We start from the raw sequence: 26054 nt of genomic DNA on the forward strand, positions 1-26054 counted from the left end.
AACCGGTCCTTGCAGCAACCCGTCGTCAGAAACAATCACACAATTGGGCACCAGCCTAAAGGAAGAACCGGGAGACCACACGAGGCAAGGCCCAAGGGGAAGACGGGTTCAAGCAAGCTCGCATAAGGAGGTAGCAGCAAATACAAATAGGAGCCACGCGCTCCTCTGGTATCTCTCAACAACAACATATGCTACAACCAATCCAACCCCCCTCCTTGGCCGAATATCTACATCTTATATCCGTTTGCCTTAGATCTTGGCCGCTGCAATGATGGGCCCTCCAACGCCTCCCTCCGTGATGATGACCGCGGCGCCCTGATCGGGAGCCAAGGCACTTCTCGGCGTGGGAAGACTCCAAATCGCATTACCACCATACCAATCCCCAATCTTGGTCACAGACGTGACGACGTTGCGGTGGTTAATCTTCTTGCCCTTGTTGACGCCCTTGCCGACCTTGACCGTCTGGTCAGTATTGGCGTAGACAATGAGCGAAATCTCGTGGGGAGGCGCCTCCTGCTTGTCCGTGTCGACGCGGACCTCGGTATCGTTGGCGTCCAGGTAGATGTGCCAGTCGCGGGCCTTGGCAATGTCTCTGCCCTGCTGGATGATCTGCTGAATCTCCTCCTTGGTTCGACCGCTGCCATCCGCCACGCCGTTGACGACAATCTGGGGCGTGAACAAGCTCGTGCGAGCCCACCGTTTGGCATAGGCACGCTGCCGGGCGTCGTTGGCGAGGCTCGAGAAGGTGTCCTTCCAGCCCGTGTGGTCAAAGAGGGTCACGGGATACGTCAGGATAAGCACGTTGGGGTCTGCGGTGGCGGCGTGGATGCCGGGCAGGGCTGGAGGGCACGACTGGCACGACTGCGACTGGAAGAGCTCCGCAACGGCGAGAGGCTCGAAGTTGATGAAGCATGCATCCGTATGCACATGGTCCGGATGCTCGCCCACAGGGTTCCCGTCGGCATCCAGGTTGACGGCACAGACCAGCGGGGGCTGCTTCTTCCGTCGGAAGAGTTTGCGGAGAATGGAAGCCATTGGTGCAGCGTATCGCGAGGGGATATTGTGTCTTGTGTCGATGATGATGATGATGATGGCGTATAACAGACTGAGCGCTTCTTCTTCTGCGCAGAGAAATCTATGAGTTGAGATGGTTTGCAAGAGCCAGTCAGTCAATAGGAGATCTCTATGCTGTCTACGTCCCTCTTCCCGATCAAGCGGCGGAAGCGCTCCTCCTATTTATGCTCTGAATCCCAGTTTGCCGGCACCGTTTCCTTGGCGCGACTCATAGCTGAATTCGTGGACTGTTCCTTCAAGAACATATGGCAACTACTTCAACTCCTTGCAAGTCTTGATTCCAGAATATAGTGCCATGCTCCCTCAGCACAAGAACCCTGCGCCACAAACCCCCCCCGTCTGAGTTGGTTGCGAGGTGCAAGGATAAGCAGGCGGATACTCTAACATGGGTGGGCACGCCGGGAATCGCATATGATAGGAGGCATAATTGGGTTCTGATTTCAGATGCTCGCGGGTAATATCTGCAGGCCCGTGGGGCCTGCTTCAGCTGTAAGCACTTGGTGTTCCTGACTTTGGAATCATGCACACTATCTTGCTTGGTGGAGCCCGTGACGCCGAACTGAATAGTTCTCAATCTCTCATTCGCGGTAGACAACCCAAGACATCCATACTTTGATTCACGATGCATGTAATCGGCATGCTTCGTCGAGTCTGGAGGGGGTTGAGGGCCACGGGCCTGCCTGCGCTCATGCAGCCTGTCTCCCCCACAAGGCTGAATATGAATCCCGTTGAAAGCCCTAGACACAGTCAAAGATGTGTAATCAGCACAAAAGAAACAAGGGCTCGAAGAAGCCTATGCATGAGGTCCCCATATGGCCTCCTGATGCAGCCACTCAACCACTTCTCCGTCGCCAAGTTCATTGTTGCTGGTTATCAGGCCCTTTGCGGGATCTCGATCGGGGCCCTCGTCGTTGAAAACTTTGACAGTCCTCGTATTTCCCGCGCCAACCTCCAGAATCGTCCCTCCAACGTTCACGCTGTCCTCAACGCACTGCAGCATTACCTGAGCTACCTCTTGGGGAGTGACCCACGCGTCCTGGGCATCATTCACGTTGATCAGCTTTTCTGGATGCTCCATCCATAAAGGCGTGCGGACTATTCCAGGCGCGACACCGTTCACTCTCACGCCGAATCGAGGCTCCAACGGTGCCAGGCAGCGGATGAAGCCTTGGAGGCCGAATTTGGATGCTCCGTATAGAGGGGCTCTAAAGGTAGGGATCTGGGCGGCTACTGAGGTGATGTTGACCACTCTCTTGGGGTTGTCGAACGACACTTTGGCAGGAGCCTTATCGAACTTGGAACCTTGTGCCGGAGGACGGGGATATAGCCAGTGGGATATGGCTATCTGGGTTGCGCGAATGGGATGCGTCAGATTGATATCGAGAAGCGCATAGTGATTTCCGTCGACTGCGTCTCTGCTTTGGCTCGATCCAGGAGGATGCCAGAAGTTGGACCAGTTGGGCTCGTATACTCCCGCCCCTGGACAGAGGATGTCGAAGTCTCCGAAAGTTTCGAGGGCAAAATCGAACATTTTGGAAAGGTCGGACCACGAGGTCACGTCTGTGCGGATGTATGCAGCCCGACCCCCGTCTTCACTCTGATGTTTCGAAACAACATCCTTTGCCTCTGGCCGCAGCTCCAGATCGGCGAAGACGACGTTGCAATTGCGGGCGAGAAGAAGCTCCGCAAAGGCGAGATTGATGCCTGGACCAGGTCATATGTAAGTTGACTGAGCTTTTCACCACAGACTCCTCTCATAGTCAGGGATACACACCAGAGCCGGCGCCAGTTATTATGGCGGTCTTCCCGGAAACAGAAAAGGACGTGGTCGATGCCATTGATGGAATGACTTTAATATTAGCACGCAAGTATCGCTTAAACCTTGTTGTCTGATGCTATGAATCCTTCGTCTTTCTTGTAGACGACAGAATGTAAGGAAAGCCGGCCGAAGTCGTTCATGCTCGGCTGATATCGAAATCGAGTGAGGAGAAGCATCATGTGGCACCAGATGATGTGGGTTATTGTAACCCCAAACTGTCCCCCCACATATAGTTGGATGACATTATAGGTGCGGATAAACTGGCTGAAAATATCCAATGTGCAGCGGTGGGTTCATTGTCGTATCTGCAATTCAGTCGTTCGGAAATAACGGGACGAGAGGTATAGGAATTCGGCTAGCAGTTGGGAAATCCCGGCAGAGGAAATCCCGCCTCGTCCCAGACGTCCATCTCGACGGATAGGTCGAACGGATCGGTCCCAATCTGTGGGAGGATTAGTACATGCAGCATTATTAGCAAGCCTTTGGACATACATCGGGATAGCTGTTTTCAAGCCACACCGAGGTGGGAAGGACGCTTCCGTCTGAAGGAGCTGGAGCACAGGCAGCGGGAGCCTAGGATAGACGTAAAAGTAAGCTTAGATTGATCCCCGAAGGCTGTGCCAGAAGAAATAGCGTAATCCTGAACGGTTATCATAGAACTCACACTTGTTTGGTTGGCGATATCCCGAGAAATTGCCTGCTGTTGAGCGAGGTCAGAGGGGTGATGCATCCAAACACTCTTGTAGTACAGATCCAGAAATCTGCGTGCACAAGCCGCCTTGGCAGTTTGGCGAGTCTCTTTTCCGAGGTGTATTTTGATCAACATAATGGCTGTACACATCATGAAAAAGCTCCAAGGGTCGGCGAACCGCAGATATTTATCCTCAATGGCCGGGAGGCACTGCTCCAGCAGGTCGACAGTCGACAAGGCATTGACCATGATGATGCTGTTGGAACCTTCTACAAGTCAGAAGACCTCCTTAGATATACAAAAGAAGAAAGAAGAGCCCACCTTGGTGTTGCATGAGTGTAAGGCGAGTCATGTGCAGCGAAGCAATTGCAAGGTCTTCGCGGAGTTGTGTCAGACTTTGAACTCCCAAGGCTGCGAGCTGTATGTTGGAAAGCAGTATTTCTCGCGCTGTCTGGTAACAGATCGTTTCCGAGATGGGGTATTTGCCGCCTTCCCTGTCCACATATGGCCGATGGATGGCCAGGAGACACTCCTTGAGCTGAAACTCCAGCATCGAGTACGACAGGAGCACCCGTCCATCAGTTTTGCTGTCAGTCCTGTCATTGCTCCACGGAGGGAGATCGTTCAATGCTCGTGTGATCTCGTGTGTGTACCGCAAAACGTCGTCATAATCGAGAGGCCTGAAAACTCCGGAACCAAACTGACGTCGTGACAGCTCGAGACGCAACTCCCAGCTTCGGAAGCTGTGGAACTGGTACGAAGACTCCGTGTAGGAATTGGACGGCCTCGACATGGGCGTCAGCTTCGTTGTGTCGTCAAAATCTTCATCAGCAAGGTTGAGCGGCGCTGTGACATTCGACTCAATCGTATGAAGAAGAGTGGGCAAGCCGCATTCAAACGAGTTCTGAAGCTCCAGCTCTCGGACGGTGTACCACAGCCGTCGCTTCATCTCCCTGATGAAGAAGGTATCTGCCAGTGAAGGATCGCGATTTAAGCCATCCATGATTGCGTCCTGGATCATGGAGCCCGTATCTTTCCAGAACCTCTTCTTCCCTACCAGGTTCATCCGCTTGGCAATGTACATCAAGCTGGCCACCTGGTAGTGCACGAGCTTGCGGTGCTTTGTGCTTTGCAGTCGCAGCCAGTCATCGATGGCGGAAATCCACGTCTCAGCCATTTTTCGATAGCTGGCAGGGACTGGCGAAGAGCCAACAAGGTGGACGGAGGCACAGACCGACACGGAGATCATGGCGAGTATCATTGCTGCCATTGTCGGGTACCGCGGTCGGCCGGGCGTCCAGAAGTTGATATACTCCCTGTTGAAGGTCGGGATGTGGACAATGCGATGCAGTTGCTCGAAATGATCAAGGTATATCGCAATCAGAACGTCCGTGTCATGCTTTGGCGGCAAGAGGCCTTCAATCAGAGGCTGCTCGTTGGCTGCCATCTTCATCCTCCAGCTCTCATCTTTGGCGACCTTGTTCTTCTTGATGTAGATTCCATAGGGCTTCAGCCACTGGTCGGCAATCTCCTTGATGAATGGAAACAGCTGTGGAATCTGTTGCGCCGGGTTAAAACAATCAACGGTAAGCACGGTAGAGTCAGGCGCGAGATTACCTCTGAAAAGAACCTCAGCAGGGCGTGCCGTCTGTAGTATCCTCGTGGCGATTTTTCCCTGGGATCAGGCGGGCCGTCACTAAAGCTGTTGGGAATCCGGCTGATGGTCACAATGTCCTTGGATTCCATCTCACTGCTTCTTTTGGAGGAGAAGTCGCTGACGCGCGAGTCTTCCGTGAGGGAGCCTCTGCCATGGTGAGGATGTAGCTGGGGCTGGGGCTGAGGCTGAGGCTGAGGGTGACTTGGAGGCGGAGGAGGCGCCAGAGGCCGTGAGAGCAGCTCCTTGAGCTGGAAGATCTCAGCCCGCAGGCTCTGAAGTTCGGCCTGGTCGGACTTGATCTGTTCCAGCTGCGCACCCTGGTCGATGGGCAGCAGCGCTGAACGCGGGTTGGTCTCAAACTCGCATTGGTCTGCTCTGCCCGTCCTGACGCATCTGCGGCACGGCCGGCCTCTGTCGCAGGAGAGCTGGCGATGGGTTGCTGGTTAGAACACGAACTTGCCAGACGCGATCTCTCATCGGTTTGCTCTTCTCCTCTGCCGCGTTACCGTTACCTTTTTCCTGCGACACTCGCCGCAGCTCAGCTGCAGCCGCTTCTTCCTGGAGCGCGCTTCCTGAGGCTCGGCACTGGTGCCCTCAGCTAGAGCTGGAGCCGGTGTTGGAGCTGATGCCGCATTTGGAGCCGTAGTTGGAGCTGTAGGAGCTGTGGGAGCTGTAGGAGCTGTAGGAGCTGTAGGAGCTGTAGGAGCTGTAGGAGCTGTAGCTGGAGCTGTAGCTGGAGCTGGAGCTGGAACCTCGACGCCGGCCGCCTGCGTGATCGCGCTCTTCGCAACCGCGTCCTCGGCGATTGTCGGAGCCGGACACGCGCGATCCGGGTCGTCTGTCATTCTAGAAGAACTCCTCGGTCTCAGGCTCGCGTCTCGATCGTCATATCAAGGGTTGCAGAGGATCGTCCCTGGAACTGCAAGGAGATGTTCGTCTATATAATGCCGGGGTGCTATGATTGGGTGGCTTGCGAAATGACCGACCATCTCCGTCATCCGCTTCTTCTCCACCCTCTCAGCTGCGGAAAATTCTTTCCACTTTCTCCGAGACCATTCCTACCTTGGAGCAGCGTCTACTGGTATCGTCGCCCACAGCTTCAGCTCGCTCTTTTACACCAAGAATCACCGCCTGGAATCACCTCGTAGATCGAGCACGGGAGAGTGGGGGCATATCCATCAGATGGAACTATCTCTCTATATCATACTTTTCACCCAGCTCATCGTGGATTGTCGGCTCGGTGAATACGGAGATGGAAAGCTTCATGTGTAAGGCCTAACGGCCATATATAAGTTACACACCCATACAGCCAGTAGAGCATGGATAGAAATAGACGGTTGCAGAGTGATCTACATATACGCTCGGCTATCTTGATAGTGTGACAGCCCTTCTGTGATCAAGGACCCTTCATTTGTGTGCCAGGCCCCATCGTTTGCTACCATGTCGCCGGGTAGCACTACCGAGATCGAATCGGCAATTTTTCCAGGGGGTGAAGAGGCTGTGGTTGTTGAGGGATCTGACGAAGTAAAGGGCCACTCAGTTCCGCATGAGTTTCCAGAAGGAGGTCTACGGGCCTGGCTGGTTGTCTTGGGATGCTGGTGCATATTGTTCACATCGTTCGGTTACGTGAATTCCTTCGGGTTCGTACCTACTTGGCCAGTCACCACATTCTTTATAACAAGATCATCGCTAACACAAATCATGACAAATTCTCGCTTTCCAGGGTCTACGAAACATATTATCTCAAGACGTTCTTGTCCGACCACTCACCATCAGATGTGGCCTGGATCGGGGCTATCCAGTCCTTTGCCCAGTTCTCAGCAGCGTTGGTCGCCGGTCCGCTGGCAGATCGATACGGAGCAATGGTAAGATGGGCCCGAGGTTCCCCTTCTTTGGATCACTACTGACACTGAGCGATACAGGTCATTGTTAGGCCGTTTTCTCTACTCCTCGTTGTCGCCATGATGCTCACAAGCCTTTGCACAAAGCTCTACCAGTTCATTCTCTGCCAGGGCATCTTCATCGGCATCGCGTCTGGCCTCATATTCACTCCTTCAATATCCATCATAGGTCATTATTTCTTCAAAAGGCGACCCATAGCCATGGCTTTTGCCACTACTGGCTCTCCCATTGGAGGAATCATCTATCCGGTAGTCATGACCAACCTGCTCCAAGACAACAGCATCGGATTCGCCTGGGGCCAGCGGGTCTGTGGCTTCTTGACTCTGTTTCTGCTGGCAATTGCAGTCGTGACCATTCGTCCGACGTCTCTGCGGAGGACTGGCGCGTTCATTCTGCCAGAGGCATTCAAGATTCCCGCCTTCTCTCTCCAGGTTGCGGCATTTTTCATGGTCATATTGGGACTCTGGACCCCGTACTTTTACCTCGCCGACTACGGCACATTACATGGAATGTCTCCCGGCCTTGCATCCTACCTGTTCGCCTTGATCAACGCGGGTTCTTTCTTGGGCCGAGTATTTGCTGGTGCCGTTGCCAGGCGTCTCGGTCAGTTCAACGTCATTACTGTGGCCTGCTACGCATCTGGAATCCTCATGTTCTGCTGGCTCAAAATCACCTCGACAGGAGGCCTCATAGTATTGTCCATCTTGTTTGGCGCGACCAGCGGCATCATCATTGCCCTCATGTTCACCACCATTGCTCACACGGCTGATCACCCTAGCAAGGTAAGCGCCCAGTCATATCGTCAAAAAACTAAAGGGATCGCAGCCTGACCCAACTACAGATTGGAACATACCTGGGCATGTCCACATTTCTCATCGGTTTTGGCGCTCTGGGTGGCACTCCGATTACTGGTGCCCTCATCGATACGTATGGCGGCTACTCTCAGGGCATCATCTTCAGTGGTGCTGTTCTTATGGCCGGAGCTGTGCTCTTTACCGCAGCCCGATTTGCCTTTTCGAAAGATAAACTTGTCGTATAGAGCGACAAGTCCGAAGTGACTGGATTCTTAGGGCCCATGTCGAGTTTCCGATCCGTATGTTGACGTCCTAACGACCTCCCGTGAAGATGATGGATGCAAGTACTAACGAATGGCTCAGGCACAAGTGACGAGCGTTTCTGTTGGCGCCTTAGCCTACACCTTCGAAGCCTCTTGCTTAATTCATGAGTTGTCATTTGACGTTTCCTCTGCAGTGACCCCGGATAGCGGCTTCTGGCAGCATGCAAATAGCCGCCGACCCTCGACTCTCGCGGGCTACAGCGGGGCCGCGGCAGACGCATCAAGCGGTATCACCGAATCCTTCGCCGGTAGTAGCCTAAAAGGTGCTAAACACCATCTGCCGCGCTTATTGGGGGGGTATCTAGTGGCGTGTATGGAGTCGGCAGTGAAATATGGCGGAATCTTTTGGTTGAAAGCGTCCTACAGCATACGCATTAGCCCTGCATCTCATCGGCCGAAACACCACCTCGCTTCTCACTAGTACGAAACATAGATGGTCGTAAATCCCTATGATATAACGCTAGACCTACATTGTGATAGAGTATAGAGACTTAGAAAAGGTGTATATAAAGTCAGAGCATTGAGTGCCTCACCATGAAATCTATCAATCGCGAAGGCTTCTCTCAGTCTACTTTCAAAACTTCACCATGTCATTATCCATCAAGAACGAAACCGCCTCCATACCTGAGCCTCGACGAGGACCAAAGGGAGGTTCTACATACCGTATACGAGGTGTGCCCCTCGATTGGGGCAAAGATCAGTTGCAACGCCATCTCGAGCTCCATGAGCCTGACACTCAGCCAACTGTCAAGTCTCTAGCAGATGAGATAGACGGAAACTTCAAAACGGCCACAGTAAACTTTCTGAATCCTCCATCATCGGAGAAGACTGTGAGGCCATGGTATATTCCACTGCCTGAAACAGAAGAGAGTGAATTCGCCGTGTCTAGCCTCCCACTGAGGCTAGATAGTGGCTTCATCGGCATGACGACTCTATTCGCACCTCCTGTAGAAGACCATGAGATTGAGTATGCACGCCGTTCCAAAGATTTGCCCCGTACTAAGACAATGCATCAGTGTCATTGCTGTTTCTGGGCTTGGGGGACACGCTTACGGGTCCTTCAAAGATAAGAATGGAAATTACATGTGGCTTCAGGACGCTCTTTCGTCCGACCTCATCAATGTTCAAACTGGTCGTTCAATGGCACGAATCATGATATACGGCCATAAGTCGACGGTGCCTGGAAGTAGAAGCGTTCAGGATATTGATGATCTGGCGACTGCGCTTCATTCAAACCTTCTGGCTCTAGTTGAAGGCCAACGAACAAGACCAATCATTCTCATGGGCCATAGCTTGGGCGGATTGATCGTCAAGAAAGTAAGTGAGGTGTGCCACCACATGATGGACTTCAATTTGACATCATACTTCACAGACGTTGATCACGCTGTCCAAATCTCGCAGTCAAGAAGACCAGAAGCTTTTTCGGGCGATTTACGGGATCGTCTTCTTTGGTGTTCCTCACAGGGGCATGGATATTGCTTCGCTTATTCCAATGGTGGGCGATGGCCCTAACCTTCCCTTGATCAAGTCAATTGGAGAGTCGTCTCCGGCCTTGGACCTGCTTCAGGAGAACTTCCACCCTGCTCTGGGCGATCAAGGACAAGCGGAAATCATCTGCTTCTACGAAACAGCAGAATCACCTACCGCACAGCAGGTATTACGAACAATCGTCCTTTCAAATGTTGCTTGGGATGTTGACAGCCGGTTCAAACAGGATAAAGAGGGCAGATGGCGCATGAACGGTCCCCCGACAGTCCTCGTAACGAAGGCTTCAGCCGTTCATTGTCGTTCTTGGGAGCTTGACGATATCCATGTTTGCCCTATTGCGCGATCTCATTCCGAGATAGTCAAATTTAGTCCCGCCGACAGCTTGTACAACGATGTCCAGGATAGGCTCCTCGGACTCGCTCAGCGAGCGATAGGAATCCAGCAGAGGATATGAAATGACGACACAGATCAGTTCTCGGAGAAATAGCATTTCAAGCCTTGTACACAGCCTAATAATCTAGAAAGACAAACCATGTCTATACGCATGGCCATGTCTCATATCATGTAAGAAGAAAGGAACCTAATCAAAAGATAGCCGTCATGTAGAAACTCCCACCCTCAGCTTGTTCAGAGCATCCTCGTACTTTGCCGGGCTGTGATCCGTCAACATACTCGTACCAAACCGCACCTCTCCGAAGCGGCCCTCGACATCTTTAATGTACTTTAGCACAATCCTCTGCGCAGGCCGTCCAATATGCTCTTCGTCCAACAAAAGGAACGCATCTCTGCGAAGGACTCGCTGCGTCTCAATGGTAAAGACCTCGCCTGGTGGGAGCAGCTTTTTTCCCTTCATGGCCGCCCTCAGGTTCTCCAGGGCCGGTAGCATCCATCTCTCCTCATCACTGACGCCCCCGCTACTCGCAACCTTGCTCGCGCTGCGATAAGAATACCATCGCTCCGAGACATTATCTTGAAGAGCATTCCAGATCTGTTGCCGGATCTCGGATTTGGTATTGTTCTCGTCTTGTTTAAACGCAAGCGCAACGCCCTGGAAGTCATGGAGTAGGCCCAAGGACAGGTGAGGCACCAAGTCATTGCCATGAACAACTGTGGTAATGAGGCCTCGAGTAATCTTGCGGAGGGAAGACGACATGACGGCGGGTGGACCGTACGCATACACATGTATGCGGCGGCCTGACGGAGGCCGGATGTCGCTCAGCCTGACGTTGACGAGAGCCTCGTGTGGTGGAGGCCTGAGGGTATATGGCTCGGCAGAAGTGACAAATCCGGGGCCTAGAGGATTGGGTTCGGACAGCATGATCCCCAGTAGAGATGTGACACCGGCTCCCAGAGAATGCCCGCATAGAACAAGCCCATAGTCGGGAAACTCGCGCAGAGCCTCTTTGAGCGTCATCAGCACGCGACCATCGCCACCGTAAAGCAGCCTCCTGGCAGAGGCGTGGATACCCTTGTGCACTCTGTAGCCCTTGCCTCTCCAAACGAGCCTGTCGTAGTCGCAAGTCAGATCAGCCAGGACGTCTTCGAATCCTAGCGTCCCTCGGCAAGCAAGCACGACTGCTTTGGCTGCGTGATCGAGCGAGATATAATGGACAAGGGGAACACCTGACCCGGTGGCACCAGAAGAGTCACTGCCTCCATTGGGATCAACAAAGGAAGCTAGCAGTATGTTGTCGGCTTGTGACTCGGTGTGGTGAAGAAAATGCTGTATATCGTGGTGGGTGCCGTCCCAAGCGCCAACTTTAGGTATTTCGTTGGATATCCCGGTAAGTTTCAGGAAGTTGGAGCCGTAGCACGCCGATGAGAAACGCATATATCGAGTGATGTTGGGGAGCAAGTGGCCCTCGGGAAAGGTGCCGTCGACGAATCCTTCCTCGCGGAGAGCCCGGAGAGCGTCTGCTGTGTTATAGGCACTCTTTTGATAGTACGACGACAGCATCAGAGACGACTGCGAGTCGTTGGTTCCCACGCTATAGATGCTGGTGGCATACGATCGATTTCGTCGGTGGCCAACAGAAGGTGGCACCAGGTAGATGTTGTGGTGCTCGGGAGGCGAGCGTATTGCCAAGTCGCTGTTTGGAGATCCTGGTCGTCCATCTTTCGAGTCCCTATGAGAGGACTTGAGGTGAAGCTTTGACTTGTCTTTAGCGGTGACATAGTCCATCGGGCCGGACTCCTTTGTCCAGATGGATGAGATGGACGGACCGCTTCCTCGAAGGACATGCCGCAAGCCTGTCTTCTTGTCCGATGATCTGGAAGAAGCTCCTCCTTCAGTTCGGCTCCCCGAGTGAGCTTGCCTATGTGATTTATCTTGAGATTTTGCGCTGTGAACCGGCGTGCGTTGCCTCTTTTGATTGGCCAAGGCCTCCAGATCTTCGAGATATATCGGCTCTTTTGAGACAGCCGTGGATGTTCGAGAAGCAACTGCCTTGGCTGAGTCGCTATTGTTTTTGCGAGAGCTCGACTGCGTCGGCTTCGAGAAATCATGAGAATGTGACTTATGGCGCCGCTTGGTTTCGGTAGATGTAGATGGCCGTAAGTGCAACGCAAACGTCGAGGACGGCAGCAAGTTTGGCGAAACGGGGGGAGATTGGTACTCAGGAAGAGTAATCGTAGGCGTCCCTGGAGCAAGAGTTTCTTCGCTGCTGCAGCTCTGGTTGTCAGACATGATCTCGAGCGCGTCGTCTTTGATTTCTTCGTCGCCTGGAAATGACGAGGTCTCCTTCTTCTGACGGTGCAACTTATAGACGACTCGGTAGGATGTTGTGGAGGTTTGGTCTCTCTGATTCGATGATGTGTATGGTAGCTGGCTTCCGGAGGCCAGAAGAGTTTTCGTCTCAACAATTTCAGCTCCTGGCGGTGTTGGTAAGGAGAGAAGCCGGGGCCCATGGACGTCGACAGTGATTGTTTGCACTGAAGATACAGAGTTGGACACAGACACCGTTGTACCCGGGGTGAGGGAGGCCATGATCTGGCTCTTAAGGCGCGATACAACAGCCTCATCGTCTTCGGTGCCGGTCCATGAACTGCCAATGGGCGACGAAGGAATCTCGTCCTTGTCCCCGGGGCCGTAGCCGCCGCGAATCTCGCTCAACACCTTTTCATCAATATCCACTCTGTCTCCGTCTTCCAGGACCACCACATCCCAGATGACTTCTTCGCATGACTGTCTCCGGCGCTCTTCTTCGACCGTCTTACGGCATGCTCGTTGCAGATAGGCCAGCGTGCTGAGGGCAAGAGTCAGGTCAATGACACCAACTCTTTCTCCTTGCAGACCCGTTGCGGGATTCTCAAACTCGCGGCGGATAAGCGTGACAATGCTGGCAACAGCTCGGGAAGAATCGGTCGAGCCGAAGAGCTGGTCGAAGGACGACAAGAGCAGCTGCGAGCCTGCGGAAGCAGTCGATATGGTTGTCCCTGTGAGTCGAAAGCTGACAGACGTCCAGAAGACGGCCTGAGTGACGGCGTAATGCAGGCTCTCGAGGCTGCGCTCCAGGACCGTCTCTGCATCCTGAACGGCGAGATCGGTTCTCGATTGTTCAATGGTGTCTTTGGCGGCGCGGCTCATTACGCCTTCGATCAAGCCCCGGGCCAGCCCGAGGCCACCCAGGGTTGTCAGTCTGGCAGCATCGAGGCTGGCATTGCTGACCACCGACCCAATGCGTATGGCAAGCGACGTCGATCGAGCAGCAAGGCTAACGGCCTGGGCAACGGGCGACGGGAGTAGCGTTGGTCCTTGCTTCTGCTGGGCCTGCTTTGAGGCTACGACAGCATCATCTGTCGGCATGATGTTTTTTCTTTCTTTTTCTTCTATTTTTTCTTTTGTTGTTCCTTCAGAAGCGATCGCAGAGTCGACTCAGCTGGTGGGACAATGCAGAGTGCTGGACATCAGCATTTCGAGGGGCCGCAGCGGCGGAGGTCGGTCGTCAAAGAGCCTGCAGGGAGAATCGGGTCGGTTATTAGACAGCACATGAAGACCCAACATCGCCATCCATGGTGACGAGGCCAGTGTTGTTCTCCTGCTTGCTGCCCATCGAGTTTCACATGTGATTACCGGGCTCTTCAGGCCCCCTTGGCCGGTCCATATCAACCACCAATAGGAGCAACACACGTCCAATCCGACGGCTCCATCGCGAAGCTAGATCGAATCGACGGTTGCTATCCTATCGTATCAAGCAGGGGGCGACACGCCATCGAGTGTGCGTTTTCTTTGCAGTGCTGTTCATGCATGACATGCTGGCCGAGGCAGCTGGAATGGAGCGAAATGAGGTGTCGAAGAATAGCTTGCAGATGCGATAACGTCGGTGGTCGAGACGGAGGCTCGGAAAATGCAAACGATTGATGGTGAGACATAAACAAAGATGATCGTTGAATTCCAGTCGAGAGGAAGCCAAGGACAGGTAAGGTATAGATGCAGACATGACGTTTTCGCTGTAAACCATGGGTAGGAAGGCGAACTGTCAGCCTCTACTATAGGTACCTCCACATCCATACCTTGGGTGGTTGAGGCGCTCAATGGCCCGGGTCTCTCAGCGAACTGCCTCAGCGCCCAGCCTCCACTGAGGGCTCGCCTACAGAGGCTTGAGGTCAGCCGTGATGCCCCAGCTGCGCTGAAACTGCCTCTAATAGACTCCCGTCGAGTCAGCGTCCAGTACCTGAGGTAGTGGCAACATGCTGACCAAAGAGGCAATGAGCTGGAACCTCGACTTTTCGGCTTCGGCCTGTCTGTCAGCACACTAAAGAGACACGAAGATGATTTATCCACAGAGGGCGACGTAGTTGCATGGCATCTCACATAAGTACTAGGTAGTGGCCCGTAGTAGTTGAGCGTAATATTCAAAATCAATCAACTCTTGTTTGTCTTTTTGAGACTGTCGATGCTCCTAGAATACAGACTGGTGGAAGCAAAGCGTGGAGTGCTTTCTGCAGCAGACCTCCCAGAAGGAAGTCCTAAGGACACCACCCGAAAAAAAAGAATCAAAGAATCCATGATGAATCCGACTTCCTACAGTGTCGAGTCTCTCTTTCGAGTTGATGGCCTCGTTGCCGTCATTACTGGGGGAGGCTCTGGCCTGGGTAGAATCACAGCCCACGCCCTCGCCGTCAACGGGGCCAAGGCAGTCTACGTGCTCGGACGACGAGAAGATGCCCTGATAGCCACACGAGATAGCTCTCCAAAGCCAGAGGCCATACGACCTGTTGTCTGCGACGTGACGAGCAAGGACGCGCTCAAGGCAGCTGCTGACCGAGTCCAGGCAGAGCTGGGCTACTGCAATGTCGTGTTCGCAAACAGCGGCATCATCACGGCTGATAATTCGGACTTGGTCAAGAACATTGACAGCCTCGATCTCAAGGCTATCCAGGAGAGTCTCTGGACGTACAGCATGGAGGAGTTTACGCAGTCGTTTCACGTTAATGCCACGGCTGTCTTCTACACTGCCCTTGCGTTTCTGCAACTGCTCGACGAGGGAAACAAGAGAGCCGTTATTCCACAAAAGTCTCAGATTATCGTTACGGGTTCTGTCGCGACCTTTGCTCGTCTCCCTAAGGCTGGTTTTGCTCACGGCAGCAGCAAGGCAGCAGCAGTACAGTTGGCCAAGCAGCTCGCGACGCTGCTGGCACCGCACAAGATCAGAGTCAACTCGATCGCGCCTGGGCTGTATCCGAGCCAAATAACCGAGCGAGACATCAAAGCTTCCACCTCGGAAATTCGCGTGGAGGGCAGCTTGCCAGGATCCTTTATCCCTCTGGCGAGGATGGGCACCGAGGAAGAGTTCGCTGGGGCGATGCTATTCTTGACGAGCAAGGCGGGAGGATACGTGGACGGGAGTGTGCTGCTGACGGATGGAGGCCGCTTGAGCATCGCGACTTCGACATACTGAGAAGAGAGAGGTATTCTGTAGAGGTAAATAAGGTATATAGTAGTTGCTGGTTTGAGCATCATAATGAGCGTGTATGCGGAAGGCAGACGCGTTGTCTCCCTCTGGGTGCATCTTGTCGCATCATCGCGAGTGCAGGGCCATAGCTTCATGGTCCTTCTTTTCACCTCTGCAGGTTTTGGTGCTACTCAGTGATTGCTTCACTCTGTAAGGTGGTACCTGTAGTACCACAACACTACAACACCACATCAACTCTAGAGCAGCTCAGTCAAGACTCTTCTTCACTGCTTGGGCTTGCCCAAGCAACAATGAAAAGGGTCGCGTCGCCTGGAGGCAGTGTAATACCAGGGACACAGTGAGCAGGATCATGCGCAAGCGCAGAGGAAACTGCTCGAGGTGCAAAAATAAGAATAATCACGATTGGTCCCCTTGGGGACCTTTCAGAGATTAAACTGAAAAGAACAGATACTACACTTGATCTAAGCCAAAAGGCAAAGAGAGCTAAAGAAGAAAAGAAGAAGAGAAAGCTTCGCTTTTGCGGGAGCGGGCGAAGAATATATAGGGGGGTGAAAGCGGTGAGGGCCAGCGGGCCGGCAGAATCGCCCGGAAGGCGGCGAAGCTCGACTTCCGGGTGAGGGCATCGCGTTTTGTATGGGAGAACCGCGACGCGGTTCGGCGTGTGGGGAGGAGATGGAGCCAGTTGGGCGCGCTGGACGGCTGTCTGTTTGGTTTGGGAGGCGGGAAGCTGGCTCGATCTTGGGGTCGACTCGATGATGGAGGGTTTGTGGCTGTATATCTGTGTAGATGCAATAGTAACACGAGGCTGCTGAGTCTCGTGGTGAAGCCCCTGAGAGTCACATGTATCGTTATTGATATTTGGCTGTTTGCTTTTTCGTGACAAGCTCAAACTGGTGCTGCTGTGTTCCTTGATGTGCCTACGTCTAGAAAATTACAGAGAGAACCACCCCGTTGCGTCCACGATCCAGTCATGTAGCAATACAGTAGACGTCGAGGCGACGATCTCGGAATCAACGAGCGGCTCCAGAGCCAATGAAGCACAAAGATGGATAGTATTGATATAGCAGAGAGTATTACAGTAGCATCACTTCGGTCATGCTGAATCTCAAGCGTCTGTTTCGTAATTCTACTGCCGTTCCTCTCTGAACATGGCTGGTCAAAATCACAGCACCAATCCCGCCAACTCTGGCCACCATTTCCTGCCCAAGCAAATCGCCAGAGTGCCCAAAATCACCACTCTTCATCGAAAGACGCAAAGAGGTCTTCTCTAGAAGCTCTCGGAACATTTCGTACACTTAAAATCCATCGCTCGTACGGAATCCCGCTTCCCACAGGTCGTGTCCTTCTCCAGATGATCGACTGACGGCTACCCGGTAAGCCCATCATGCTAAACTTGACCCCTGCTAGCTCGCCGAAATCCGAAGAATGCGATGAGTACGAGAGCTCCAAGTGGCGCTGCCGCCTGCTCTATAGTCAAGCTGAGCTTCTTTGACGCTGTGCCCCAGCTATCATGAAACAATCGAGTATGTCCAGCCTCAGCTACGGCATGGCATACATAAAGAGCAATCCGCCTCGAAGCGGTTCATCTCCCCAACGATCAAGCTTCCTGAAGCCTTCAATAGAGAGGAGAAGAAAGAAAAAATGACCCGACTCTTCCAAATCGTCCGCCCAGCTTTCAAGTGCTCCTACCAGATAATCCCAGACGGCGAGGAGCCTCTCTACAAGGTCAAAAACTTGCCGTACCACAAGGGCGGCAAACCTGATCTCGCGCTACTCGACGGCCCCGACGAGACGGCGCCCGTCCTCATCGTGTGCCATATGCCAAAATTATCACGACACTTCAAGATTGGATTCGGCGATCCCACAGGCCCCGAGCCCATCGTATGGGAAGACTTCATCAAGCCCAAACTGGGCAGCCTCGAGCGGAAAATCTCCGTATCCTTCTCAGGCGACGGGCACATTGTCGAGACGGGCCAAGGTGAGCGAGAAGAGTTCACATGGAAGCGCACCCGTCATGTCAGCGTCCTAGGGAAGAAGTCTCGCGCCGCCAGCCTACACAACAGAAAGCTCGTCGACGAACAAGGCAACATTCTCGCAATCTTCACTCACGCGACAGCCATTGGAGTCGCGGGATGGCTCCAGATCGAAGTCGACAGAGGGCGCGACTTTGACCTCATGGTCATGATGACGGCGTTGTCCATCCATGAGTGGATGAGGCGGCAATAATGATGGTGATACCCTGGTCCAAGAACTTTTCGCTTCTCCCTCATGTTTGGAGCACTTGACTTTCTTTGTTTATGGTCTATCCTATGCTCGCGTAGCGTCTAGGCATGCAATGTCCAATTTTGCATGCAACACGGATGATTTTTGTCGGACTTTTTCTTTCTGGAGCTCATGGGGAGCTCATGGGGAGCACAATATATGGGTGGGAGAGCAGACTTCAGACCGCAGCATGGCCATTACATGTACCGAGTCTCATGATGATAGCTGGTAGCTGAGGATCGATTACTCTCCACGCAATAAGCAAACCTGGAGATGGTTAGGTGCGCGATGACATGTTGCTTCTCATCTCGCAAGGAAAGCGTATGTGAAAAGGCTCATACATGCATACTGGGGCCAGCAATTGCTGGTTCTTGAATTACCCCAAGACCTACGCGCACCCGATGTTGTTCGACCCCGGTCGTGGTTCTTTGGCCGCTACAAATGTCGTGGTTTTTTGGCCGCTACAAATGAGCTAGACCATGCTCGAGTGTTTGACTAAAGACGCTGGATATCTTGTCGATTCTTCGCGCGGGAGTCTTTTTTCATCCTGGTGTCGCAATCTCTGAGTCTATTCATGGTCAGCGTAGCTGTTGACGGCAGTAGGAAGCCAGCCGAGGCCATCCTCGAGCACACCAGGCTTGTTTGAACAGCCCCAAGACAATTCACAAAGGATTGTCCCATGGAAGACGATGTGTGTCGAGATGTGTGTCGAGATGTGTGTTGAGATGTGTGTCGAGCTGATTGGGATGTTGGCGCGGGATGATTCGTGGGAGGTGAGCAACGCAGAGTAACTTGGGATGGCTGTCGTTGTCTCAGTGTACCGGCGCTCAGTTGCGAGACGGAGGCTCAAAGAGATGAACTGATGGGTAACCAATCTTAAGTGGAAGTGTTCATTATCAGGTCTGAAATTGGTCGCTTTTGCCGTCACCTTCAGGTTGTTGGTTTGGTCGTGGGCGTTGTGTCACTTTGTGTGGTCCGCTACCACCAATTTTGAACATTGTCACAACGCCTTGCAAAACTTGAAAAAGAAAAAGAAGATTGTCAAACAAGGATCATGTCCCTGCACCCCGAAATGCACAGCTAGAGCCAGTGTTCTGAACAAAGGAAAAAAAGTAAGACGTTCACATGCCCAAAAAAAGGTTCCAGAGGGAGTCGAACCCTCGCTGGCGGAATCAGAATCCGCAGTCATAACCGTTAGACCATGGAACCGGGTTGTTGAAGTGGTTATCCACTTCCCATGGCATGCCGCCTTGCCTCGTTCAGAGCATCTAAGAACTTACTGGATTGAGAGACGTTTGTTGCCCTCTATGAAACCCGTGATGATACATTGTATTTAGCTATTTTTTGCATAGAAATGGTCACAAGATGTTCAAATATACGCAGAATCAGGCTGAGCTCTGCAGAAACCGATGCCTGGCTCATCTGCCATGTTCAGTATCCGTCTTGGCTTCAATATGACTTTTCGTGGTCTCGGAATCGATGCATACCTGTTCATCTCTCTTCTTTACCTCTGTCTCGGAGCTGTTCATCAGCGACACACTTCGCGACCTCTAGTAGGTTCAATGAGAACCTCACGGCTCTGGCTATATAGACCGTAATGTGATTCTTCTGAGCAGCGAAGAATAAGAGGATCAAATTCACATCAAGCTCTACTTTCATTCACTTCACCCTCAGACTTCCGACCAGCCCCCCAGCATGCCTCTCGGAAATCTACCCGCCGAGCTCTGGCTCATGATCATGGACAATTTGGAGAGCCAAGATCAACTCAAGTCCTTGTCGTCCCTGTCTCAAACATGCTGGTCTCTCTATGCATTGGGAAACCCCATGCTCTACAAAGCGAGCTTCAACGACGAAAGCAAGATCTGTGCTGCTCTCAATTGGGCAATTTCGAGAAACTCCACCGGTACCTCGACAAAGCTCATAGAATATGGCATGCCGGTCAACGAGTTATTTCAAGAGCTTGCTAGTAGGTGTAATCGTATGCTAACTCCCTTGGCTATGGCAGCAGAACAGGGACGCGCCGAGATTGTGCGCCAATTCCTCAATGTTCCTGGAATCGACGTCAACGTGAGATGCGCATACCAGGAGACGGCATTGCATCACGCAATCATGTCCAGGAGCCTGGAAACAATCAGCCTGCTTCTGGCTCAAGAGAGCATCCTGGCTGATGCTCGATCTGATACCGGACTGACGCCTCTCGGCCTCGCCGTCAGCGGAGGACATGCAGAAATTGTGCGGCTCCTGCTAGCCCAAGGTCCATTGGTCGACCCGGATTCTCGAACCGACCGCGGCTGGTCGCTCCTCTACATTGCGGTTGATCATCAAGTCGACGCCGAAGTCGTCAAGCTGCTCATCGATACCGGAAGAGTTAATGTCAACTTCATCGATCCCACCTCTCGTTTCACGCCCCTCATCGCTGCCGTCACGAAGAACCTCCCAAACATTGCCCGGCTCCTTGTGTCGCACCCTGACATTGATCCGAATCTTGGGGCGTACAACAACCAGATTGTGCCCATCGCCACAGCCGCCATCCGAGGACACACCGAAATCGTACGCATCTTGCTTTCTCACCCACAGACTGACCCCGACAGGGCTATACTGCCTAGATCTAGAGCTCTTCTTCAAGCTGACATATGGAGACGCGAGGAGATTGTTGAAATGCTGCTCGCTGATGGAAGAGTAGGGGAGGAGAGTCGGGCATTGCTGAAGGGGCAGCGAATCCTCACCCGAAAGCCTGCGCTTGGTTCTGAAGTTGAGACTGGCCTTTGGTGGAGCAAGATGTTCAAGAGCATTTGGTAGAAGGAGTAGATTGTCAATGATGACTTCCAGTTCACACGCATTTTGTGGACTGTGCGATACGCATGGCGGTGATGGTTGAACTTTTGTCGTATACTCGTGATGGCCTTGATTCGAGAGTGGCATAATCAGTTGCCTAACACTTTTGATTCAATGCCGTGATGAAAGCAAACGCCGACTAGCTCATGATGTTTATATTACCATCTAATTGCGCTGGGTATCTGCTCGACAAAACTTGCGTTGCGGCAGAGGCTGGCTAAACGTCCTTCTACATAAAAGCAATCACCAAAGCTTCGACAGAATGATAGGCCACTATGGGGGAGTAGATCAAGTTAGTAGAGAATCTCGGCCACTCTTCTCATTATACGAGAGAAACCCAACTCACCACTGAGGCCAGCAGAATAGCTAGTGGAAAGTGCGTGGCCGCAACGATCATTTCCATCCATCTTGCAGCAACATCACGGCCAAGCAAACCTGCTGCCTGGTGTGCTATTGGCAACGTCCACTTTGTCCCCCACCAGGCATTTCCCACCTCGGTCATCATCGTTGCCCAGATGGTTGTGCAGCCCCAGTATATCGCATGTTCCTGCCACCGGCTAAGGCTGTCAGCCAACTGAGGCCTCTGCCGAGAAGCCTTTTCGCCTGAGCTGCTGGAGCTTCCCAAGAGATCCGATTGGAGAACTAGGCCAGTGACTAGAACCATGCAGCCCTGAACGCCGAACTGAATGTGTGCTGTGAGGCCAAGGCGTGGATATGGCACCAGAGGAACGAGAAAGCCGAAGAGCATACCGCAGGCGACGAGGCCACCGCCGTGCCGAATGAGAGAGAGCGGAAGCTTACTGCGGCGGTATGGGCTTGAATCGAGCCCTTGGGAGCTGGCAGTCGGCATTTTGGAAGCTATTCTGGTGGCCAGGGAGAGACAAGAGACTCCCAAGCGATGATGCTATCAGCCAGGCGGCAGCTTTCCTATATAGCCAGTACTTCTGGCTTCCCGGTAATGGTCATTATGATTCTACATCTAGCTCATCTATAGATGGATCAACATACCGGGTATCGTTGCTGATTGCGTGGGCCCATATCACCCGATAGCCTATTGCTCGGCCTGTCGCCCGCCAGGTAAGCCGACCTAAAGTGTCATGACTGAGTTTGTCATTCTGAGCTGAGAATTGGTAATACATATTGTGAGATTTGGGTGCAGGGAGTCGCTCCCTTGACTGAGCCGATGATTGAACATTGGCTCCCATCTCATTGACTTCCTCCCTTCGTGAAGCAGTGAAAGCAGTCGTCCGAGGATCCGTGCAGATCCGAAGCCATGACTCTGGGGTTGAGGGATCTCTGTGATGCCATCTTCGTCTCAAGTTTGACACATGCCCCTCGATCGTGCCGTTCAGGAGCAAATGGCAATCAAACGGGTCATTTCACAGGCTGCAGAACAGCGTTGGTGCTGGCTGTTGTCAAGGGCAATCAAGTCTATCGGAAAACGATCACAAGCTTGGACGGAATCAGCGGTAATGACTCGCCTCACCCAGCTTTTGAGTGTCACAGACTGTGCTGACGCCTTTTGAAGAGACAGCTTTGACAGCAAAAGTACTGCTCACTTATTGTCATCCGTTTCGACACAATTGTCAAGGTGCCTATGTGACCCTGTTGGTAATGGCCAAGGAGATCTGAACGACTGGCAAATGTGAACCGATCATAATCGTCCGAGACTTTGCGGTAGCGAAACCGTTTGAGAGGACAGTCGAAGAGAAACAGGATCAAGTTGTTGCGGGGCTTCCCAGCAGCTCACCATTGGGCCCCCTGGGTATGTGCAATCGTAGACATCTTTGTTGATCATGCAGCAACGGTCGGCTGGTGATGAAACAAAGGCTCAATTTGCTCTAATCAATGTAATGTACACTGGGACGTTTGGCACCAAGCGACAGACGTCCAGATCTATGCTTCTTCGTTCACAGGCCATCGCTCACTCCCAGGAGAGGCTCACCCCGAGCTCAACCACCTGTTGTTGTTCAGCTCTCTTCCTTGAGCTCAAACATCTTCCGTATGGTTTCACCAAACCGCTTCACGGCTTCTTCAATCTTGGGTAGCGGGGCCGCCGCAAAAGTGGTTCGATAGAAGACTTCGTCATGGGCCACATCCGATGACGCGCGGAACCAGCAGCCGCGGCCAACCAAGGCTCCTGTAGAGATGCTTTCCAGCCAGATTTCCCCCTCCAGGGCGTCGGCCGTCTTATTTTTCGCATTGGGGTGTTGTCTCCAGTCGACTTTGAGCCATTACTGTGGAATGACTTGTGAGGATAATGAGGTCCAACCGTTGAAAGGGCGTAGAATTACACTTACAATCATGCCAGCCTCGGTTGGCTCCCAACTAACAACTTGCTTCGGCAAATGGCGCTCACATGCCGAGATAAGGAAATCCCTTCTCATAGTGTACTCGCTGCGCAGGTGCTTCAGCCACTTGATGTAGCCCTCGTGGCCCCAGTGCTCATCAACGAGCTTGAAGATTGCCAGCTGGCTCAGGCCTGCAGGGCTTTGGGTTGACACGTCGGTATGGTGCTTGTACCGCTCAATCAGCTGCTCTGGTGCCGTGATCCAGCCCAAGCGGGCTCCAGGGCCGATGACTTTGCTGAAGGAGTCCATGAGAATGACTCGCCCGTCGATATCCATCCGGAGATATGAAGGAATGAGCCTCTTGAGAAACTCCGTAGGTGACTGGATCTCGAAAGCAATCGGACCGTCCTGATCAGGGGAAGTGTAGGCGTCCATCTGCAGGAAATAGTAGGGGTCGTCCTCCAGTATAATCAAGTCGTGCTTTTGGGCTACTCGGTAGGTTGCCCTGCGGCGTTGAAGGCTCTGAGTGGTGCCAGTGAGTTTCTGGCCAGTCGAAATCGCGTACAGAACCGATGGCTTCCTGGCGCCCTTGTGCGCCGCAGGATCCCAGTTGTCGAGTATGTCGTCGAGGCTGTCGGGAAGCATGCCCTCATGGTCCATGTCAACCCCAACAAACTTGATTCCTATCGGCACAGCGGTCTCAATAGCGGTAGAAAAGGTGTACTTGTCGGCCAGGACGTAGTCCCCGGGCTCTGTCAGCATCCTCAGGCACATGTCCAGAGCCGATGTGTTGCCAATGGTCGTGGAACATTGCCAGTCAGCGTGAGGCGGGTCGTGGATCATTTCCGTGTGCTCCGTGATCCATCGCATGAACTGGGCCGAGCCGTAGCCCTGGCCATAACTCAACGCAACGGAGAGGTCGTAAACGCTGGTTCCATCGGCTATATCATGCTTGGTAGCATGCAGAGTTGTCCGAGAAGTCGAGGACACCTTTTGCCTTGCCGGAGGTTATCAAGAGAAGGAGGCCTCAAGATGACTTCATCAAATGGTATAGAGTCACTCAGGGGAATGCCACCTCCCAGGGAGATGACGTTTGGATTGGAGAGATGCTTCACAGAGGCTTTGAGGGATGATCCAGTTCGATTGGCCGATTCGGTGCTCATATAAGCTGTCGAAACAGAACAGCAAATGGTTAGCTTTGAGAGTAAAGAAATCTTGGGTTATGCGGGCATCTAATGGCAGTTATAAAAGCAATATGTCTCTGGGAACTCACGGTGCCATCGTCGGGTCTTTGGCTTGTACTTGACGCTCTTGGTCTTGAACTGATCGCTGCTGCTGGCTGCTGCCACTCCTCGTTGAGCAGCAGTGAGTGGCCTTCTCTTGGGGTGGAGGTTGGGTTCCTGAATGCAGTCGTCGACTTCTCTGGAGAGGCTACCCATCTTGTCGGATTCTGTCTGGAGATTCTGCCTGCTCTTCTGGAAGAACGTTGATGATGCTGCTGATTGTTGCTGTTTACGGACCGTTTAGGCTACCCAGGAGGGCTCAGCGTTTTATAACCTGCCAAGTGGCCCATGGTACTGATCAATGTGGCCACCATCGTGCTGGCTTCTGCTCCAAAAGAGCTCTGCTTGGATCAACGAGGCGTCTTGGCAAATAGCCCAACAGCGAGCGGCTACAACTATGCCGGAAACTGGTCGCAGGTCACCAACGAGGCCTGTGAATAGGACAATGCGCCTTTGCCACTCTCGCCCGCGAGTTCTAGTGCAACATCATGGAGCGGCCAACGGTTGCGAGTTGGCAGTTGGAACAAAGCACAGATGTTGGCTAGTGAGGAGAGTCTTGCTTCTCCACAGATGCTGCAGAAGAAGTGCTCGGATGCTACTGGAGTTGCTGATGATGAATCTAAAATCCAGCCAACCGCTGAGCCAGTGACAATCAAATCAAACCCGTAATGAGCCAAGTAGTGTGATATCCAGTGTCTCGAGTTGTGATGAGTTGAAAGCCTTTATCAAACAGAGATGATTAAACAAATCTCCAAATAACAAGTCGGCGTATGGTGGGGGCTCTCCGGAGAAATCGGGGCTCCGGTCTATCGGAGAGAAACGCTCCGATCCGCCCGTTCATGTATAGTAGTAGTTGTATGTCGTTCAAGGTGCCTCCTAAAGTACTACTACACGGACCGGAGTAAACTCATCCCTTCTCCCCATCTGCTTCTCTCCATCTCATGAGCCTCCTCTCCCGACCAAGTACCAAAACGCCACTACAAGCTCTCTGGATCATGAGCATCCGACACGCTGCGTGTGAACCATGTCGACGAGCCAAGCTGGCTTGCGGCCACGAACGGCCCACTTGTGCCCGATGCCGCATCCGCGACCAGATCGACCTCTGCGTCTATCGAGCTCGGCCATTTCGGAGAAGAAGCCCCAGTGATCGTTTGAGAGAGCAGAGGTGAGTAGCGTTGAAGAGTCTCTGGAGAACTGGGCTTGCCGATCTACAGCTGCTGACCAGGGCTTGCTCGGGTGCTCTGCTTCGCGGCTCCAGTGCAAGACAATCGATCCGTGTAAACGCCCTGACCACTCCCCCGTTGGAGACTTCGCCAATCGCAGAGGTTCTCGGCACTTCTTCATCTCGTCTCCGTCGATACCCCAATCCTGGCTATCTTGGCGACGTGAGTCATGCCAACATCTTCAATCAAGTGTCTTCACGGGCCCCTTCGGGGGTGGCCGCTGCCCAGCAAGACGAGTCCGTGCAGCAGCCGATTCCCAGCCCTCCAGCCGATACGTTTATCGATCAGGCAACTTTTGACAGAGCCAACCATGCCTTGAGTCTGCTTGACCAGCTGCAGGTCTCGGGGCTGGCGTCTCTGATCCGGTTCTGGCTCAAGAAGGGAGTGAACCTGGCGCTGGCAGAGCCCTTTGTCGAGACTTGTGCCGAAGCTGCCGTTGATTGGAGAGAGCTGTCAACCCCTCATGGAGCCAAAGTCCATGATGCCAGCGTTGGGAT

At 53.0% G+C, this 26054-nt stretch overlaps 10 protein-coding genes across 10 annotated transcripts; 4 read left to right on the forward strand and 6 right to left on the reverse strand.

The window, feature by feature from the left end:
- Nucleotides 1–249: 249 nt before the first annotated feature.
- Nucleotides 250–1035, reverse strand: TRIREDRAFT_105969 (uncharacterized protein; the record flags this gene model as incomplete). Its single annotated transcript, XM_006964233.1, has 1 exon — nt 250–1035. One exon carries the CDS (start codon nt 1033–1035, stop codon nt 250–252), a length of 786 nt encoding a protein of 261 aa, XP_006964295.1.
- An 832-nt stretch (nt 1036–1867) lies between these two features.
- Nucleotides 1868–2912, reverse strand: TRIREDRAFT_105970 (uncharacterized protein; the record flags this gene model as incomplete). The annotated part of the gene is made up of 2 exons (XM_006964234.1): nt 1868–2778; nt 2849–2912. 2 exons carry the CDS (start codon nt 2910–2912, stop codon nt 1868–1870), a joined length of 975 nt encoding a protein of 324 aa, XP_006964296.1.
- Nucleotides 2913–3632: 720 nt separating this feature from the next.
- Nucleotides 3633–5816, reverse strand: TRIREDRAFT_59234 (uncharacterized protein; the record flags this gene model as incomplete). Its single annotated transcript, XM_006964235.1, has 4 exons — nt 3633–3853; nt 3906–5214; nt 5313–5666; nt 5754–5816. Coding segments are annotated over 4 exons (1947 nt in total), but the record flags the coding sequence as incomplete, so codon positions are not given.
- An 865-nt stretch (nt 5817–6681) lies between these two features.
- On the forward strand, nt 6682–8182 carry TRIREDRAFT_3330 (uncharacterized protein; the record flags this gene model as incomplete). Its single annotated transcript, XM_006963946.1, has 4 exons — nt 6682–6881; nt 6965–7106; nt 7164–7925; nt 7985–8182. The coding sequence occupies 4 exons, from the start codon at nt 6682–6684 to the stop codon at nt 8180–8182; spliced, it is 1302 nt and encodes a 433-aa protein (XP_006964008.1).
- Nucleotides 8183–10346: 2164 nt separating this feature from the next.
- On the reverse strand, nt 10347–13553 carry TRIREDRAFT_76771 (uncharacterized protein; the record flags this gene model as incomplete). The annotated part of the gene is made up of 1 exon (XM_006964236.1): nt 10347–13553. The coding sequence occupies one exon, from the start codon at nt 13551–13553 to the stop codon at nt 10347–10349; it is 3207 nt and encodes a 1068-aa protein (XP_006964298.1).
- A 1204-nt stretch (nt 13554–14757) lies between these two features.
- Nucleotides 14758–15648, forward strand: TRIREDRAFT_59624 (uncharacterized protein; the record flags this gene model as incomplete). Its single annotated transcript, XM_006964076.1, has 1 exon — nt 14758–15648. The coding sequence occupies one exon, from the start codon at nt 14758–14760 to the stop codon at nt 15646–15648; it is 891 nt and encodes a 296-aa protein (XP_006964138.1).
- A 1399-nt stretch (nt 15649–17047) lies between these two features.
- On the forward strand, nt 17048–17889 carry TRIREDRAFT_105975 (uncharacterized protein; the record flags this gene model as incomplete). The annotated part of the gene is made up of 2 exons (XM_006964077.1): nt 17048–17097; nt 17169–17889. The coding sequence occupies 2 exons, from the start codon at nt 17048–17050 to the stop codon at nt 17887–17889; spliced, it is 771 nt and encodes a 256-aa protein (XP_006964139.1).
- Nucleotides 17890–21003: 3114 nt separating this feature from the next.
- Nucleotides 21004–21610, reverse strand: TRIREDRAFT_105977 (uncharacterized protein; the record flags this gene model as incomplete). The annotated part of the gene is made up of 2 exons (XM_006964237.1): nt 21004–21033; nt 21107–21610. 2 exons carry the CDS (start codon nt 21608–21610, stop codon nt 21004–21006), a joined length of 534 nt encoding a protein of 177 aa, XP_006964299.1.
- A 1120-nt stretch (nt 21611–22730) lies between these two features.
- Nucleotides 22731–24490, reverse strand: TRIREDRAFT_105978 (amino transferase; the record flags this gene model as incomplete). The annotated part of the gene is made up of 3 exons (XM_006964238.1): nt 22731–22949; nt 23061–23992; nt 24325–24490. The coding sequence occupies 3 exons, from the start codon at nt 24488–24490 to the stop codon at nt 22731–22733; spliced, it is 1317 nt and encodes a 438-aa protein (XP_006964300.1).
- A 785-nt stretch (nt 24491–25275) lies between these two features.
- TRIREDRAFT_105979 (uncharacterized protein) lies at nt 25276–26031 on the forward strand (the record flags this gene model as incomplete). The annotated part of the gene is made up of 2 exons (XM_006964078.1): nt 25276–25499; nt 25593–26031. Coding segments are annotated over 2 exons (663 nt in total), but the record flags the coding sequence as incomplete, so codon positions are not given.
- Nucleotides 26032–26054: the final 23 nt, after the last annotated feature.

This window comes from Trichoderma reesei (genome assembly GCF_000167675.1).
Source record: "Trichoderma reesei QM6a unplaced genomic scaffold TRIREscaffold_6, whole genome shotgun sequence".
Taxonomy (NCBI): Eukaryota; Fungi; Ascomycota; class Sordariomycetes; order Hypocreales; family Hypocreaceae; genus Trichoderma; species Trichoderma reesei.